Source organism: Fragaria vesca, linkage group LG2 (assembly GCF_000184155.1).
Source record: "Fragaria vesca subsp. vesca linkage group LG2, FraVesHawaii_1.0, whole genome shotgun sequence".
In the NCBI taxonomy this organism is placed as follows: domain Eukaryota; kingdom Viridiplantae; phylum Streptophyta; class Magnoliopsida; order Rosales; family Rosaceae; genus Fragaria; species Fragaria vesca.
The window spans coordinates 2,402,745-2,420,825 of NC_020492.1; the positions used below are offsets into that span (position 1 = coordinate 2,402,745).

Consider the following 18,081-nt stretch of genomic DNA (forward strand, 5'->3'; position numbering starts at 1 on the left):
TTTTTCTTCTCCCGTTTTCTTTTCTCAGATGAGCTGCTGTCCAGATCTGCGAATATAAAGAACTTTAGCCGACGAAAATATAATTTAGCCGACGAAGGAAAATTTCGTCGGCTAAAGTATACTTTAGCCGACGAAAAATTGTTTCGTCGGCCTGTTTTTTTTTTTCGTCGGCTAAAGTCTTTCTTCTGGTAGTGTCTTAACCATTCAAGGTTCAGAAAATAACCAAATCTGTAACTCAACTCAAATTAGAACTTACCCCAATTTGATACCTCATAATGTGATCACCAATTCACAATAAAGACTTATTAATCTGAATATAAGCCATATATATATAAGGCTGGTCTCAACACCCATATATAATTCACTTGCTTCCAATACATGGAAAACCTAGTATTGCATCTCTTTACTTCAAACAGACCTTGTCTCTTTTAAAATAGGATATCAATTACACCTTTCAAACTAAGGTAGTTTCTTCTTGTCAATGCAACGTATTCCCACTTGATAATAATCATACCAATACCAATTGATCAATACTTACAGTAGCCTAGTAATATATAATTGAATTAAATTCAGTTTACCCCCTTGTGGTTTGGGGGTGACTTCATGTTAGTCCCTACACTTTTATTTTCATCAGTTTACCCCTTGAACTCTTCAATTTCTGTCTACCGTGCCCAAATTCTCATATTCCGTTTGAATTGACCTTTAGTTATCAACAGTTAAGGTTCGATTTGGACATATAAGGTCCGATTTGCCCAAATTCTAGATACTAGCCTCACAGTTATGGTTAAAATTATCAGTAGTTAACGTCCGATTTGGACAGAATATAGGACATTTGGTCACGCTCGAGGAAAATTCAAAAGTTTGAGAGGTAAACTGATGAAATTGAAAGTATAGGGATTAACATGAAGTTACTCCCAAACTTCATGGGGTAAACTGAATTTAATTCTATATAATTTTACCAAAGTATACTCATGCCACATATACTTAAATCCAAACAATAATTATCCAAAGTGGTCCGTCTTACCTTATGTATTCCTTATTTGTAAATTATTCTTCTTGCTGCGTTGTTGGACCAAGCAAGCGAACATCTTTAATCTGCTTTCATCGAACAGATATACGAATCATCATGACTAACAAGACTTGGGAGTATTGAACTCATCAATTTTTGGTGAAAGAATCTTACCTTAAATAGTTATCAAACCATCGATTGGATATTCTTCCATTTCTGTATTGTAATCATGTATACTGGACTTCTTCCTTCCTGTTTCAATAAACCAAAATCACTACTCAAGCCACTATCATAATCTTCTATACAAATCCAATTGAGTCAGTCTGATAGAACCTTACCCTTAATTTTCAGTTCCCCCACTTCTTTCTTAGCTCAGTTAGTTTCCATCGCCTTCCATTCTTCTTTCCTTGGAACCCAAGCTCGTCTCCATCGTCACCGACAATCAAATTATCAAACAACCATCAAAACCCAATCTGTCATCAAACCGAAATCCAAAATCAACAGGTTCTTGGGATTTTACCTCACAAGGACAATAGAAAGAGGATGAAGACCACGCTGTGGATTTCCATAACTCAACTCGTTGACGATGCATGTAACTCGTTCACTCATCTCCGTCGCCGTCGAGCTTATAAGATTTTTATTTTTTTTTGGACGAGCTTATAAGATTGGCTTCAAAGTTAGATCGGAGAGCAGTAGCCTTGTCGACTTGATAATAATTAGTTGGGGATGTTACAAGTTACTATCCATCAGAGAGACCAGCAAAGACAAAGAGAGGATAAGAACGGGAGAGACAGAGCAGATGCAAAAAGGTTCGATCAAGTTCTAGACAAGTTTTAAAGAATTATTGCCATCTCTCCAAAAAAAACTCTCTATCCTTTTTTCTCTATGCTGTTTTGAGAGTACTTTGTTCTTCCTCACCCTTGTGGTGATTCTTCACTCTTTGTAGTGATTTCTCATCTTTGTGGTGATGTCCCTAAGTCTGATCTCAGTTTTCTTGCTTTGCTTTTGTTTCTTATTTCTCTTTTCTAGCTTGAATCCATGCCCAATTTCTATCTCCAAAATCGAATCTTCCACCCATCTTCTCTCCCAACTTTCTCCGTCCAGATCTCCGGTCTCAAATCTATCCTCGTCCATGCTTCTTCAGTACGACAACTTCGAATTTGCTACCTCTACTCCTAAACGCGATTCGTCGTGTATCAAGTGGAAGGTGTGTAGAGCTTTGACTCGGGTGCATGCACCACCTCTTTCCTTGTTCTTGGTTCTTGATGTTTTGGGTTCTTTTACCTCTTTGTTCCTTGAGTGGTGATTGCAGAATAGAAGTGGTGGTGTTGATAAGTTTATGGGTAATGATAGATCCATGATTGGATTGATGGATTCTTCACACGTTTTTTGGTTCTTCGTTTTTGGGAGGTTTTGGCTCGGATTCTTGCTATCAGGTCTCTCGACGAGTCGTCTTTTTGGCTCAAGATGGAGTGCGACGACAACTTAGGTCATCTTTGTCAATGACTCCTTCCCGGCGGCCGGAGAGGATGTGTGTGCTAGAGCTAGGGTTCTTAACTTTTTAGTTTTGTTATTGGATCTAGCTATGTGTTTGGGCTTTTTCATCAAGCCTTGTAATTTCTACTTTAATGGACCCAATAAGTTAGGATTAAATGGAAATGGGCTTTGAACTTTTTCAGGTATAAAAAAGTTGAAAGCATATTTCTATTTATTCCAACTTATTAGGTTTTCTATTGTAATTTTTATGAATTAATGAAATTCCCAATTGTCCAAAAAAAAAAAGTTCTAGACAAGTTCCTCAATTTAACTTTATTAAATTTCTAACCAAACTGGGTTGGGCTTTTTCAAGCCTTCTCCATAAAGCCCAATATCAAACTCAAAATTTTTGAGTACAATACAATACTCTAGCAACATTAGTACGTCCACAAATAAAAACCGTCTGCTAAAGTTTATCAGGACTTCATTTTACATAGCCATAACTTTACGGGGTCTCACAACCCCGTTACTACAACTACTACTTTCGCATTCGCGCGGTGGCATGCCCTTAATGATTAAACGAGATTTTGCATACCCAAACTTACTAGTGTGGCCAAAACATTCTCTAAACAATGTTAGTCTTAGTCATAAGCCTGTAAGAAGAACCACAACCATACTTCGGTCATCAATTGTGTTATTGGGTAATGCAAGACTCTCTAGTGTCTGATATCAATTATTCCATCACTTCGATTTGAACAATAGATTTTAAAGAAGCAAATTTTGTGGCTAATGCTTTTGTGGATCTAGGTCAGTAACTTTGGTCAAGGATCCAATGTACGTGTTGATTGAAAAGAGCAAACACATTGAGGTACACAATGTATCAAAAAATCAAAGAATTTTGGAGAAAATTATTATGTGGTATTACACGTGTTTGGACCACTATATTACAATACCACATGGTAATCCACAATGTCATTGATATAATTCCCACATTTTTTTTCTCTAAAAGAAAATTGCTTCACACATACAATATCATATGTGCATGATATATATCGCAATATCATCAAAAAAGTGGTGATCAAACATAATCTCAATAAGAACGGATCAAATTTAAGAAACAAAAACGTATAAGACAAGAAAGATGCAGTTAATTTATCACAAACACCAGTTACATATTGACAAAATTCTACCACAAAAGAGAGAAATGTGCTCTATATTCGACATTTGTTCACTACTTGAAATGCGGTAGTTATTTCCTCTTCCAATCATTATATAACCAAACCTTGAACATGACCAAGTAAAGATTTAACTGCCTTCGCAATTGTTTGTGCAAATACAGAATGGCTTTGAAACTCGCTGCAAAACTCTCTAAATTTCTTATATTGAAAAGAATATCTGATCGTCCTAGAGTGTTTGTCACTTCGGCCACAAAACCCTTATTGCAAGTTAGCTCTCTAAATTCCTTGATAATATTTTGCATATATGGTTGAATCTTGAATGCTATAGCAATTGTGAATAGTTTCGAATATTTTGACAATATTTTCAGTTGGCAGGCACGATTTCTTACTTGTTAGCGAAATACATTATGAATGCCTAATTAGACCAGGAATTTCAAAACAAATGATTCATTTTCAGAAATTAAGTTCCACATTATGTTGGTAGATAATGTTTGCTCAACGAATTCTTGATGGTAAATTAATTTATCATAGTCGAAGAAGGAGGATGATGCAGCTGACAAGACAAAAGAAGCAGCAGATGCAGTTAAAGATGGAGCTAAAGAAGTGAGAGAGACTTGTGAATTCATGAGGGACACCGTAGAAACCACTGCCAAAACCGTAAGATACTCATACTTTTGATATTGGTAGGATTAATTTTCCCTTTGATGTGGTAAGGGAAAAATTTTAATTAAATTTTAGCAAGCTTCTTTGTTGCTAGGTGATGATATGATTTAGGATCGAGTCAATCTACTGTAAGTTATCATTTAGAAGATATCGATCTTTCGTATATGGTACTCCGCAGCATCAGCATGGAATCTTAAAACACCCATAACTTTATGTTGCACAATTGCTCGTATTGAACACTTGCATTAGTAGCAGCTATGCACATGCAACTATTTTGTTGAAAATTAACTTGTGAGTGTGTTTTTGGGAGATTAGATGGGCAAAGCGACCAAACAGGCGACAGAGAAAGTAACAGAAACAGCAGAAACAATCACAGATAAAACAAAGGGAACTGTCTCAGGCGCATGGGGGATGGCCAAGAATACTACTGAGATTATCAAGGACAAAGTAATGGGCAAGTAAACATCAACCACCGAACACCAGCAACTAATAAGTTCATTCATGTAACCAATATTTCCTTCTATTCACGTTGATTTATTTGTTTTGATTAAAAAGAATGTGAGTGATATTATTGCACAATAGCATTACAATTACAGTTTACAAATTTACAGTACTTGAAAGTATTTTGCTAACTTGCATTAGTTGCATGTTAATGTTATCTTAATCTTTGCTCTTACTCGATCTTTTTTTTGTAACTTTGAGATCGAGGAACTTCGACATCATCATTTGTAGTTTTTCTTTTTTCTTTTTTTCATGACTAACAGCTAGCTACATGCAGAGCTTCTATGTAATTTATAACTGCATTAGTATAAAGATCTAGGCCGGAAGCTATCTAGATCCGCTTCACCCTGTGTTTGACACAATCTTAATTATTTTTCTTCTTAATTTCTTTAATATATTTGCCGAGACTTCGAGAGAAACTTCATCGTCCAAGTATTACCAGGTACACTCTTTGGGAAAAAAAAGTATCATCACATACTCCTGTGACATCTTAATTATCTTTGTTTGTTTTTTTTTTTTTGGATAATAGTATGTACTATAATTTTTGAAGTAGTTCTTTTATTAATAAGAGGCAGTGTTCCAACTTCCAATTAGTCCCCAAATTTCAATACTGTACAAAAATATATGTTTAGCTAGCTAATATGTATGGAAAATCAGCTAGCCCTTAAGAGCAGGGATGGAGCTAGCAGAAAGCACAGACATATGGTTTAAACCATAAAAGGGTGTATCTGTAGCAACCTTATACAAACACCAAAGAGTATCTCTTTACTATTAATTCAAAGTATGAATTGCGCATTCTAAGCTTGAAACCTTTCAAACCTCGGCACAAAAGGTGTTAAAATTTAGTTAATGTTTGTGAATTGTGATGTAACAATCTTTATACAAGTATACCTCACCTCAAATAATTGTTGATTAAGTATTGGGAAAAAGACCAGCTCACTTCTTTCATTTGTCACATTCCATAACTAGAAGAGAAAATAACAAAAACAAGGATTTTCATTGTGACAACTCGAAAATAGTCGCAAAAACTTAACAAATACGATGAAATTTCATTTGTCGCACATAAGCTCATTGACGACAACCAATTTATCGCACAAAGTAAGTATTCATGACAAACTAACAGTTTTGTCGCCTATATGACATTATATAATACACTTAATGCCTTACAAAACGTCAATCATGCGACAATTTTGGGGAAAATACCCATTTAGTACTAATTCAAACCCCTCATTTCTCATTCCAATGATAATCTTTTACATTAGTCCATTTCAATATAAGGTAACATTTTTTATGTCCAAATGCACAAATCTTTATGCCCAAATACACAAATCTTTGCTAAAGTCTTAACAAACCATATTATTTTAAGACTATTTTATCCTCGCCCCTTAAACATGCATAGAGAGAAAGTGAAAGAGAGAGAATAATTGGCCAGAACCTCATCGGACTCCGGTCACCGGCCGCCGGACTCTGGTCACCGGTTGCAGGACTCCGGTCAACGGCTGCCGAATTCCGGTCACCGGTAACTCGGTTACTGTTGGTGCGGAAAAATTCGGGTAGAAGATTTCCTCACTAACCAATCTTAACTGGAGCGGGAATGAAAGCTTCTTCTCCTTTTGATTATGGATATGAAAATGGACCAAAAATTCACCAGCGAAAATGTCTCTCCCAATCTAAAATCTCCAAAATGTATTATATGGTGCTCTCCGACTCACCTTTCTTTTTTTCTTCCTCTTTTCAGATCCTCTTCCAGTCATATTTATAGCCATCACTCCTTGACCCTTAATGTTGAGCACGAGTGGATCCACGACTTCGTATTATGGATATCATGGAAAAGCTCCACTACCCTTTCTTCCTATTGTCTCGTTCTATTTCACTTTGTCGTCAACTTGCCGCATCTCCCTCTCATGCGACTTGATTTGACCGACACCCTATCCGGCCACAACCTGACTTGATCGTTGCACGATCCACGTCTGCATGATTTTCCTTCAACGTGACCAACTTCCACTAAATCACGTTCTTCCAACGCCGCTCCATAATTTCCTTCGTTGCCACGTTCTCCTTCACCTTGACTGGATCAACATGCTGCTCGAGCCTATTCATCCCCAACCAAATTCGTCCCTTACCCATTTCATTCTCCTCACGACCCATTTACTTACAACCTAATTTGTTCACCATGCGATTCGATCACGGCCCAATCCATTCGTGGACGGGTTGGGACCCAAAACTTCTTGGGGCCATACCGGATTTGGCCGCGACCAGATTGATCACGAGATGATTTTACTCAAAGTTTGACTTTTCATGTATAAAGGGATGTTTATTTGTATTTAAATCTTACGGTGAAAATATTTGCACCCACAATCCCCTTTTTTCTTTCTCCAGGAGTTCCGAGTGGAGGAAGAAAAAAATACATTTTAACCCTCTTGCCTCTAAGGTCTAAGTTTTCCTGAAGCTTCTCTTCAAATTCCTATTCCTGTAACCTTTGCCAACATGAACTCTTTTATCCTTCAGTCCCGTGACTACTTTTCTTGTAGCGTTGACAATTTGGTTTGACTATATTTTTTATTAATTTGAAGTTCTCTCGTAACCTAATTAATTCAGATTTCTCTTGTCTCGGACAAAGAGGAACTCTGACACCTTTTCAACTACTGTCCCTCTTCTTACACGCCTCCCTCCTTTATTTTCCTCTCACTTCATCGTTTCTCTCCCCTCTTTATTTTATTTATTGACATAAGAACTTCAACTCATTACCTTGCTCCTCTTTGCTTCCCCATGGCAATGCTCTTCAGGTCTTTTGCTGCTACTTGTTAATTCCAAGGTTTGCATCGACCGCCCTTCATCGTTCTCTGTTTGTTCCCGGAATTCATTGCAAAAATGTCCATGGTTTTTTAACTGATAAGGCTTTAACGATGATTTTTGGAGATCTTATCCTTCTCTGTTTTCTTAACGTGCTCCCAATCTCCTGTCATTTGGCCTAATCTGCTCCGACCGAAACCCACTTACCTGAACGAACTGCAAAATTTTTGGACTCCTAAATTTTCAGGTGATTTCCTTTCCTTTTCATGTTCTTTTACGTATTCTTTTACCTTCTATTTCGTTTTTTACTCATATGAATCTGGTATTGCTGCAATAGACTTTAATATTCGAGTATTTTAACATTCAGCTTTGTTGTGCCTACCTGTTCCATTTCGTGATTTTGAATTTCTACTGACGCTTTCCCACAAGATTTTCCCTGCTTCTAATACCTTGATCCTTCAAAATTGCACAGCTAAACGTTTCTATTGCTTTATAAAGGTCTTCAACCTTCTAAATAGAGACGAATTTGGTAGGGGATAAAAAAAAATAAAAAAAATAAAAAAAAAGCCTAAGCTTGGCAGTCGAACTCTAATACACATGCATATCTTGCTTTTATTAATGGCGCTAATTTTACGATTCTCAATTTCCTTTAGGGCCAGTTGCACTCTTTCCACCCTTTGCTCAGACTTCTCCCCCCCTAATCGTTATGCCAAGGAAATCTTCGCTAGACAGCACCATGGAGGTAGATTTTATGACTGAACTTCCCATTTGGTCGCCTAGAAAGTTTCAAATTCAAAGGATTAGGGAGCATATTGTTGACTCTGACCAAGTGACGATTTGCGCTGTCCCTGATGGTGCAAACGTCTTCTCCGGCAAGGGCATCCCGAGCGACGCCCTTGTGCTTTCTTCTCACCACCTTCGATTCCTTAGATTCCCACTTCATCCTGTGTTCCAAATTTTGTGGCGCATTCTGGGTGTACACCCAATGCAGCTTAACCCCAACTCCTACCTACTTCTTGCTGCCTGGCTTGCTATGGGTAGAAAATGGGAAGTGCCATTTGGAATCGGTGATTTCTTTTTCTGTCATCGATTGGTGCATATTGTCGAATCAGACTCTTTTTTCAACTTCTGTTCACGGCCACTTAGGGGGGTATTTGGAGAGAGGGGAAACAATTTCTCTGGATGGAAAAACGAACCGATTATGGTTCGTGGTGAATGGGCCGCACCCGAAATCCCAACAAATATCCCTAAAGCCTTCTCCACTGGTGTGCTTCTCTCTTTACTTTGTCTTCACCTCACAGCAATTCTGATTCTAATTTTTTAGGATTTTACTTTTCTATTTGCAGCTTATGCTTCAACTTCTGTGGACGGCCTTCTTTAGGAATCTCGCACTGTGTGGATAAAGGAAAACGTGTTACGCCGGAAGTGGTGTGTTGCTCAATTTGCCTCTAAAGCGGTTCTTGAGGATCTTTCCAAGCTTCGTACTGGAGCGATTTACTCCACTTGCTTTCAGTCTCTCGACAGTAATCTATCAGGAGACGCGCTGCTCAAACATGTTATTACGCTAGAGCGTCAATTCTTACTTTCTGATCGTACTCCCACTTTGTTTGCGGCAAGCCTCGAAGTCGAAGTAAGTTTAGAAAAGCAGGAGGAGGGCGGAATGGACGTTCGGCGCATCAAGGCGCCTGCACCTCAAGGTAGGAAGTTCAAAAAAACGAAACTGACCGTGGCCGTTGTCGAGAGTCCTCGCGGTGAGAATGCTTTCAATGGAGATGGGCCTAGCAACGTCAATAAAGAAAACACGACAATGTTTCCTTTGCCTTCGTCCAACTTAGGTGACTTCTCAAACGCATTGTCCAACGATTGCTCGTCAAACTTGATAAGCGGAGCTGATTTTGAAGCTTGCCCTTTGGCGTTGTCGTCAAACTTAAAGCCCCTTATGCAGCTCGCCTTCCAAAAAGGTGACGGTTCTTATGTTTTGGAAGGGGATCCTATTGCCTTCAACAGAGATTCATGTTTAGCGGTGCACAAACTCTGGCCATGAACGATTCTGATCGAGCAAAGATTAATGGAATCAGTGTCAAAGACATGGCAGCTTATATTGCCTTAGCCCTACAAACGGTAACATCTCCCTTTTTATTTCCTTTAATCAATATTTTGAGTTGTTCTAATCTTCTCTCTTTCTTCTTCTTCTTCTTCTTTCTTTTTTTTTTTTAACAGTCATCTTCAATGGTGCAACAACTTGTCATGAGAACGGATGCCTCCGAGATCTCTATGTGGGGAAGAGTGAAAGATGCTGAGCGGAAAGCCGAAAAGAATGCCATCATGGTTGAAGGAGTTGCGCAAGGCTCTCGAAAACAAGTGTCAGGTGTTGGAAACTTGCGACAAAGAGATATGTGAATTGAAGAACAAATTGGAGAATGAAGTCACTAATAGGGCAATGGAATTCGATCTAAACCAAAGTGAGATCCTTAAAAGCTCGTGCAAATATTATCGTCTAGGTTGGGTTCAAGGCCAACAGAGTGAGGGTGATCGGATTTTCGATGACCCCGATGCGTTTGACCGTGACATGAAACTAGACCACTCAGAATACGACTGGATTCTTGGCATGCATCCGTCTGACAAACCTGAAGACGAAGTTGACAGTGCCGTGGTTTGATTCTTCGCATAAATGGGTGTTCTTAGTAATGTTTAATAGTTGCCCATTTTCTCTTTTGTAGTTGGAAGCAATTATGGACTTCAGCTTTCTTGTTCTGAGGACTCAACCTTTTCTATCTTCTTTATAGTTCTTTTCGGTTTACCTATCTACCACGAGGAATTTTGGTTGCAATCCAAGTGATTGTAACAGACCTCTTAATCTATAAGTTGATTATTTGAAAACTTCTCCTCTTCTTGTTTAAAATAGATGAGTGAATATTTAAAATTGATACGGTAACAGGATAAGTGCCGGTCGTTCTTTGATTGTTCATGTTTAGAATTAAGGGATGAAAACCGGGTATATCTCAAACTCTGTAGATGATTCAGGACTGCCTTACAAATAAATGTTTAAAATATTGTTACATATGAATTCGGCAAAAAACTATACTTCCAGATAAGACGATATCTAATATTTGAATTTGAAATTAAGGTTGCTTACCGATTCCCTCTCACTCCGACCATGACAAAGCTGCAGTTACTGCTGCCCGAGTATTACAGGTTTTTTAATAATAATGTAGATTCGGGTTGCAAAATCTCGTCAGTACGGGGATAAACCGATATTGAGAACTTTGAATCACTATATTTTGGACTTCAAATCGCGTAGAGTTTGTTGCTGAATCGCTTTAATCAGGACTATGAAATTATTTCCTGTCTCTTGGACTGCGATATCTTTTACTGTCTCTTGGACTGCGATTTCTTTTACTGTCTCTTGGACTGCAATTTCTTTTACTGTCTCTTGGACTGCGATATCTTTTACTGTCTCTTGGACTGCGATTTCTTTTACTGTCTCTTGGACTGCGATTAATAAAGTAGAGGGATGTTTTGTTCAAAGGATTTTTATTACATATGCGAATACTTCAACAATACTTGAATGAAATGCGAAGGGACATGATCGGTGATCGCTATGAGCATCGATATAGTCCCCTACTAAAAGTTAAAACAACAAACAAAACAACAAAGTTCATGAAGCGGAGTTGGTGTTCGCTAAGAACATCAATCACGCTGTTTATTTCAAGCTAAAAATGACTGAAATGTAAAGAGATAAAACCTACTTGTTGGCAAATGTCAACCTTTCCTGATTACGCCTCACTAAGCATAGTGCCTTCGTAGGTGGATCGCATTCCACGGGCGCGGCAATGTTTTCCCGGTCATCACCTCCTTCAACTTGTATGCCCCCTTGCCAAATACTTCCACAATCTCGTAAGGGCCTTCCCATATGGGATTGAACTTTCCCGTCTTATTGTCTTTGGTATTCTCCACAACCCTTTTCAGTACTCTGTCTCCTTGGCGAAATGTCTTGTGTCTTACCTTCTTGTTGAAATACCTTGAAGTGGCATTCTGGTAGTTGGCGAGATTGATCGCAGCTCTTTCCCTTTTCTCTTCAAGTAAATCTAGGCTATGCCCGATCTGCCCATCGTTGTCCCCTTGTTCAACTGTTATGGTCCTGATCGTTGGGAGGATGGCCTCAGTTGGGATTACTGCTTCCATGCCGTAAGCCAAAGCGTATGGGCTTTCATTGGTTGGCTTTCTCTGTGTAGTTCGGTAAGCCCAAAGTACATGTTGCAACTCTTCATGCCACCGCCCCTTCCGTCGTTCGAGTCGGCGCTTAATTCCGTCAAATATAGTGCGATTGGTTTTCTCCGCTTGCCCATTTCCTTGCGGATAACTTCTCGAGGAGAATTGAAGGATGATGGCATATTTTCGACAAAAGGCCCTGAACCTCATGTTATTGAATTGCGTGCCGTTGTCACAGACGATATATTTGGGAATCCCAAATCAGCATACAACGTTTCGCCATATGAACTTGACCACGTCACTTCCAGTAATTGTGCGGTAAGCTTCAGCTTCAACCCATTTAGTGAAATAGTCGGTGACCAGAAGAACGTACTTGTATCCTTTAGAGGCGGTAGGTAAAGGCCTGACAATATCCATTCCCCATCGAGCAAAGGTCCAAGGACCCACAATTGCGTTGAGGTCTTCGGCAGGGTTATGGCTCACCGGAGCGTGATTCTGACATTTCTGACAGCGTTTGGCGTACGCTTCGGCCTCTCTGCTCAAATAGGGCCAGAAGTACCCTTGGGTTAAAACTTTGTGTGCTAAACTCCTGCCCCCTAGCCTGCATGGTATCCACACGAGCCCTCATGTATCTCCTTCAGCACTAGTTGTGCCTGATTCGACCCAAGGCAACGCAAATGAGGTCCCGAGAATGACCTTCGAAATAACTCACCCTCGATCATTATATACCGCCCGGCCTTCATTCGTAATTTCCTTGCTTCAGTTGGGTTCCCCGGCTGAATTCTGTACTCGAGGTAATTCATTATCCATCCTTGCCAGTCGTTTGGTATTGACTCTACTTGCATCACTGTCCGTGGCTGACCCTTTTCAGATGTACTTGGTTGCAGGATCTCTTCAATTTTTGTCACCGTCTGAGCATCTGGCCATCCTGACGCTGCTAGGGCCAACTTATCCGCTTCCGTATTCTGTTCCCGTGGAATCTTATTCAGACTTATTTCCTCGAACTCTGTCATTCTGCTTTGGGCTACTTTTTGATACGCCTCCATTCTCTCATCTTTCGCTGTGTACTCTTTGTTGACTTGTCTAACCACAAGTTGTGAGTCGCTAAATACTTTCAGCCGCTTGATACCGAGTTTCTTGCAAGCTCTAGGCCAATCACCAACGCTTCATACTCGGCTACATTATTCGAAGCTGCAAACTCAAGCCGAACTGAATTTTCTACTTTGACTCCTTCTGGACTGCATAACACTATTCTAGCTCCGGATCCGTGAACATTAGAGGCTCCGTCCGTGAACATTTCCCATGTTGGGTGCGCAAATTTTGCTTCCATATCTTCAGCTGATCCATGGCACTCGACTAGAAAGTCTGCTAGGACCTGCCCTTTCTGTGAGGTCCTTGGTCTATACTTAATGTCAAATTCACTCAATTCAATCGCCCACTTTGTCATGCGTCCAGACATGTCCGGGCTTTTCCAGTATTGCTCGTATCGGCTGGCTTGTGAGTACCACAATTTCATGGCCTTCAAAATATTGCCGCAACTTTCTCTTCGCCGTTACTAGTGACAGAATAATTTTTTCTGCTTGCGAATACCTTGTCTCCGTATCTATCAAACTTTTACTTGTGAAGAAAATCGGTTCCTACGTACCTGATTCCTCTCGACACAAGGCAGAACTTACAGCAACATCAGATACCGCGAGGTACAAATATAATGGCTCTCCTTCTTTCGGTATCGCCAAAAAAGCTCGACTTGCCAAATACTTCTTCAGCTCTAATAAAGCATCACGCTGATCTTGTTCCCAGAAGTTCGTGCTCTTGCTTTTGAGGGCTCGGAAAAAGGGTTTACAACGATCTGTTAATCTTGAGATGAATCGACTCAAGGCCGCGATCCTCCCTGTCAAGACTTGTATGTCCTTCTTTTTCTTTGGCTCTTCAGTGCGTAGTATCGCCTCGACCTTTTCCGGATTAGGCTCTATCCCTTTGCGGCTTATTATGAACCCCAAGAATTCGCCCGTGGAGACTCCGAAGACGCATTTTTTCGGGTTCAGCTTCATTCCGTAACGGCGAAGGATGTTGAATGTCTGGGCCAAGTCATGGATGTGGTCTCTCCTGCTCTTGCTCTTTACCACCATATCATCGATATAGACTTCCATCGTTCTTCCGAGCTGCTCCTTGAACATTTTGTTTACTAAACGTTGGTAGGTTGCGCCAGCGTTTTTAACCCGAATGGCATGACCGTGTAACAGTACAAGCCCCGTTCTGAAATAAAGGCTGTCTTTTCTTGATCTTCCTCTGCCATGGGAATTTGATTGTAGCCTGAATATGCGTCGAGGAACGTCAGTCGCTCGTACCCCACTGTTGCATTCACCATCTGATCTATCTTGGGTAACGAGTAACAGTCTTTCGGGCACGCTTTATTTAAATTCGTGAAGTCTACACATACCCGCCATTTCCCATTCTTTTTTGGCACCAGAACTACATTAGATATCCAAGTGGGGCACCAGACCTCTCTGATGAATCCTGCATCGAGGAGGTGGTCGATCTCATCGCTGATGATTCTGTTTCTTTCTGGGGCACACCTTCGTTGCTTTTGCTGATATAGGGGAAAATCTGGGTCTGTATTCAATCTGTGGCAAGCAATATTCGGATCTATTCCCGGCATATCTTGATGTGTCCACGCAAATACGTCTTGATTATGCTTCAAAAAATCAACTAACAACTTCTTCTCTTCTTCGCTTTGGAGGGTTCCTACCATTACTTTCTTATCTCCTCTCTCCTCGAGACTAACCTCATTAAGAGGTTCTGTTGCGCTTGGTTTTCGCTTGGGCTCTTCTGGGTCTGGTAGGTCCTCCATTAATTGCTATGCTTGCATTTCTTGCTCTTCACGAGGAGCAGAACTCTTTTTCCTGATTTCCATCGCATAAAGCTTTTTGGACAATAACTGATCTCCTCTGACAGAAATTATGCTATCCCCACTACGGGATGGAAACTTCACCACTTGGTACCTGGATGACGCTTCTGCTTCCATTTTATGCATCCAATCTCTTCCGAGAATTGCATTATATGACGATGGCCTATCAACCACCACAAAATCGATCTCCACCGTTTTATCTGCAATAGTCACCAACAACGTGATTTCTCCCATAGGCCATGTCTCGGTTCCCTCGAAACCGGTAAGTGGTGCTCTGCTAGGCTTGATATGGTTGTCGCCAAGTTTGAGTTGCCTGAATGCGTCAAGGAACATGACTTCCGCGCTGCTCCCTTCATCGATCATTACCCTCCTCATGAGGCAGTTGGCAACTTGGACTGAGACTACCAGCGCATCTCTATGTGAAAATTGCACCCCGACCGCGTCTTGCTTTGAGAAGCTAATGACTAGCTCCTGTCCTGGTCGTGCTTCCAAATTAACTTCTTTCTCAATGGCACATACCCTCCTTATTTTTTCTTCCCGCCTTATTTCTGACCGCAACCTTGTTTCATCTTCTCCAGGGGAGATTGGCCTTCCATGAATAGCTAGGATCTCACGTACGGACCCGCTCTTCTGGGAAACTTGGTTAGCTGGTGTGTTTGGATTAACTGTTGGGACCGAACCATTTCCTTGCACTATGTACTGTGTAAGCTTTCCTTTTCTCATGTGATCCTCTATTTGCATCCGGAGGCTGCGACATTGATTGGTGGTGTGCGAATATTCCCCATGAAACTCACAATAACGCGATTGGTCTCGTCTTGTTGGGTCTGTCATCAGAGGAGGTGGTTTCGTAAATATGCCTTCGTGCTTGTGTGCACGTAGAATTGTCGATGGAGAGATTGTGTATCGGGTCTAATTCTCTGATGGTCTTTGTCTACTCGCTTCTTGTTGCCGTGGACGCCAATTTTGGCTCCACTGTCTACTAGGTTCAGCTCGGCCCCCTATCAATCCTTCTTGCGTCCGTGACCCTATGAATGATGTGTTTCTTGCAGCTTGTGTTGCCTCGATCTCCTCAAGCCTGATTTCACCCTCAATTCGTGCCTGAATTTCGTTCATATCCTTGGCTGGCTTCCTCACCAAGTCTTTGTATATCGGCGAGCCAGGGAGGAGCCCTTCACGGAATGCAACTGCGGCATATTCTGATGTGCACCCTTCAATCTGTATCTGCTTGCCCCAAAAGCGGTCATAGAATGTCTTCAACCTCTCTCCTATTTTTTGCTTCACCATGAACAATGCCGCCATATCCTTCTTTCGCTTTCTGTTGCAGAAGTATTGCGAGACGAATGATTCCCTCAATTGTTCGAAGTTGGCAATAGACCCCGGCTTCAAATCACGGAACCACACTCCTGCTTCACCAGTTAGGCTAGATGGAAAAAACTTGCAGAACAATCTCTCGTCATTCGTTTCAGTGGTCATCTGCTGCATAAATTTTTGGAGGTGGTCCACCGGGTCCGTAGTCCCATCATATTGCTGGAAGGTGGGAGTCACGAATTTGCGAGGTTTTTCTACATTTAATATTTCTTCAATGAATGGGGATTTTCTTATCCCTCGAGCAGCTGCGGCAGCTAATTCCCCCGGACTTGCATTTCTCACGTCCCTCAGCATCTTCTCGATCTGCGACTTCCAACTCTCCTCCTTGATTTTCTTGGCCTTCCTCTGATCGCTTCCTTAAGCGGATTCCGAACTTTTTCCTCCTGAATTGAGCACATCGTTGCGAGCAGATTTCTCCACGTTCGTCTCCACCAGTTCTTCATCACTTATATCATCATCTGACTCTTGTTCTCCTTCCTTACGTTTCTGCTTACGGGCTTCTCGAAGCTCTTTCTCTTTTCGTAGTTGAGCAATCTCCTCTTCCATCTTCTTCATCTTCTCTTGCATTTCTCCATTTTGATCGTCTTGGGATCTACCCGATCCAGTTCCATTGGGTAGATCATTGTCATGATCTTCCATTCCCACCATCTTAGTTTTCGGGAAACTAGTTTCCCACAGACGGCGCCAACTGTTGGTGTGGAAAAATTCGGGTAGAAGATTTCCTCACTAACCAATCTTAACTGGAGCGGGAATGAAAGATTCTTCTCCTTTTGATTATGGATATGAAAATGGACCAAAAATTCACCAGCGAAAATGTCTCTCCCAATCTAAAATCTCCAAAATGTCTTATATGGTGCTCTTCGACTCACCTTTCTTTTTTTCTTCCTCTTTTCAGATCCTCTTCCAGTCATATTTATAGCCATCACTCCTTGACCCTTAATGTTGAGCACGAGTGGATCCACGACTTCGTATTATGGATATCATAGAAAAGCTCCACTACACTTTCTTCCCATTGTCCCGTTCTATTTCACTTCGTCCTCAACTTGCCGCATCTCCCTCTCATGCGACTTGATTTGACCGACACCCTATCCAGCCACAACCTGACTTGATCGCTGCACGATCCACGTCTGCATGATTTTCCTTCAATGTGACCAACTTCCACTAAATCACGTTCATCCAACGCCGCTCCATAATTTCCTTCGTTGCCACGTTCTCCTTCACCTTGACTGGATCAACATGCTGCTCGAGCCTATTCATCCCCAACCAGATTCGTCCCTTACCCATTTCATTCTCCTCACGGCCCATTTACTTACAACCTAATTTGTTCACCATGCGATTCGATCACGGCCCAATCCATTCGTGGACGGGTTGGGACCCAAAACTTCTTGGGGCCATACCGGATTTGGCCGTGACCAGATTGATCACGAGATGATTTTACTCAAAGTTTGACTTTTCATGTATAAAGGGATGTTCATTTGTATTTAAATCTTATGGTGAAAATATTTGCACCCACAGTTACTGACCCCCAATAATCAGTTACTGACCCCCAATAACTTGGTTACTGACCCCCAATAATTAATTATTGACCCCCAGTAACTTAAATTTTCTCCGGTCGCCGGATTCCAGTCACCGGTAACTCAGTTACTGACCCCCTAATAACTTAGTTACTGACCCCCAATAATCAGTTACTGACACCCAATAATTGTTTACTGACACCCAATAATTGCTTACTAACACCCAATAATCACTTACTGGCCCTTAATAATCAGATTACAAACCTCAAATAATAACTTACTGACCCCAATAATCACTTACTACCCCAATATTCAAATGTAAGGATAAAAAAAATAAATAAATAAAAAAATAAAAAAATAAAAAACTCTAATGGCCTTGAGTTCATGCTCTGGCCACCCATATTTCTTTTCTGGACACCCACCTCCCCCGACGGCGAGCACACCGGCCTCCTCCACCGA

At 40.9% G+C, this 18,081-nt stretch overlaps 2 protein-coding genes across 2 annotated transcripts; one reads left to right on the forward strand and one right to left on the reverse strand.

Annotated features, from left to right (window-relative positions):
- Positions 1-2,141: 2,141 nt before the first annotated feature.
- On the forward strand, positions 2,142-4,788 carry LOC101292375. The gene is made up of 4 exons (XM_004292029.1): positions 2,142-2,216; positions 2,322-2,393; positions 4,195-4,320; positions 4,642-4,788. The coding sequence occupies exons 1-4, from the start codon at positions 2,142-2,144 to the stop codon at positions 4,786-4,788; spliced, it is 420 nt and encodes a 139-aa protein (XP_004292077.1).
- A 9,901-nt stretch (positions 4,789-14,689) lies between these two features.
- Positions 14,690-15,463, reverse strand: LOC101292967. The gene has a single exon (XM_004292030.1). The coding sequence runs from the start codon at positions 15,461-15,463 to the stop codon at positions 14,690-14,692; it is 774 nt and encodes a 257-aa protein (XP_004292078.1).
- Positions 15,464-18,081: the final 2,618 nt, after the last annotated feature.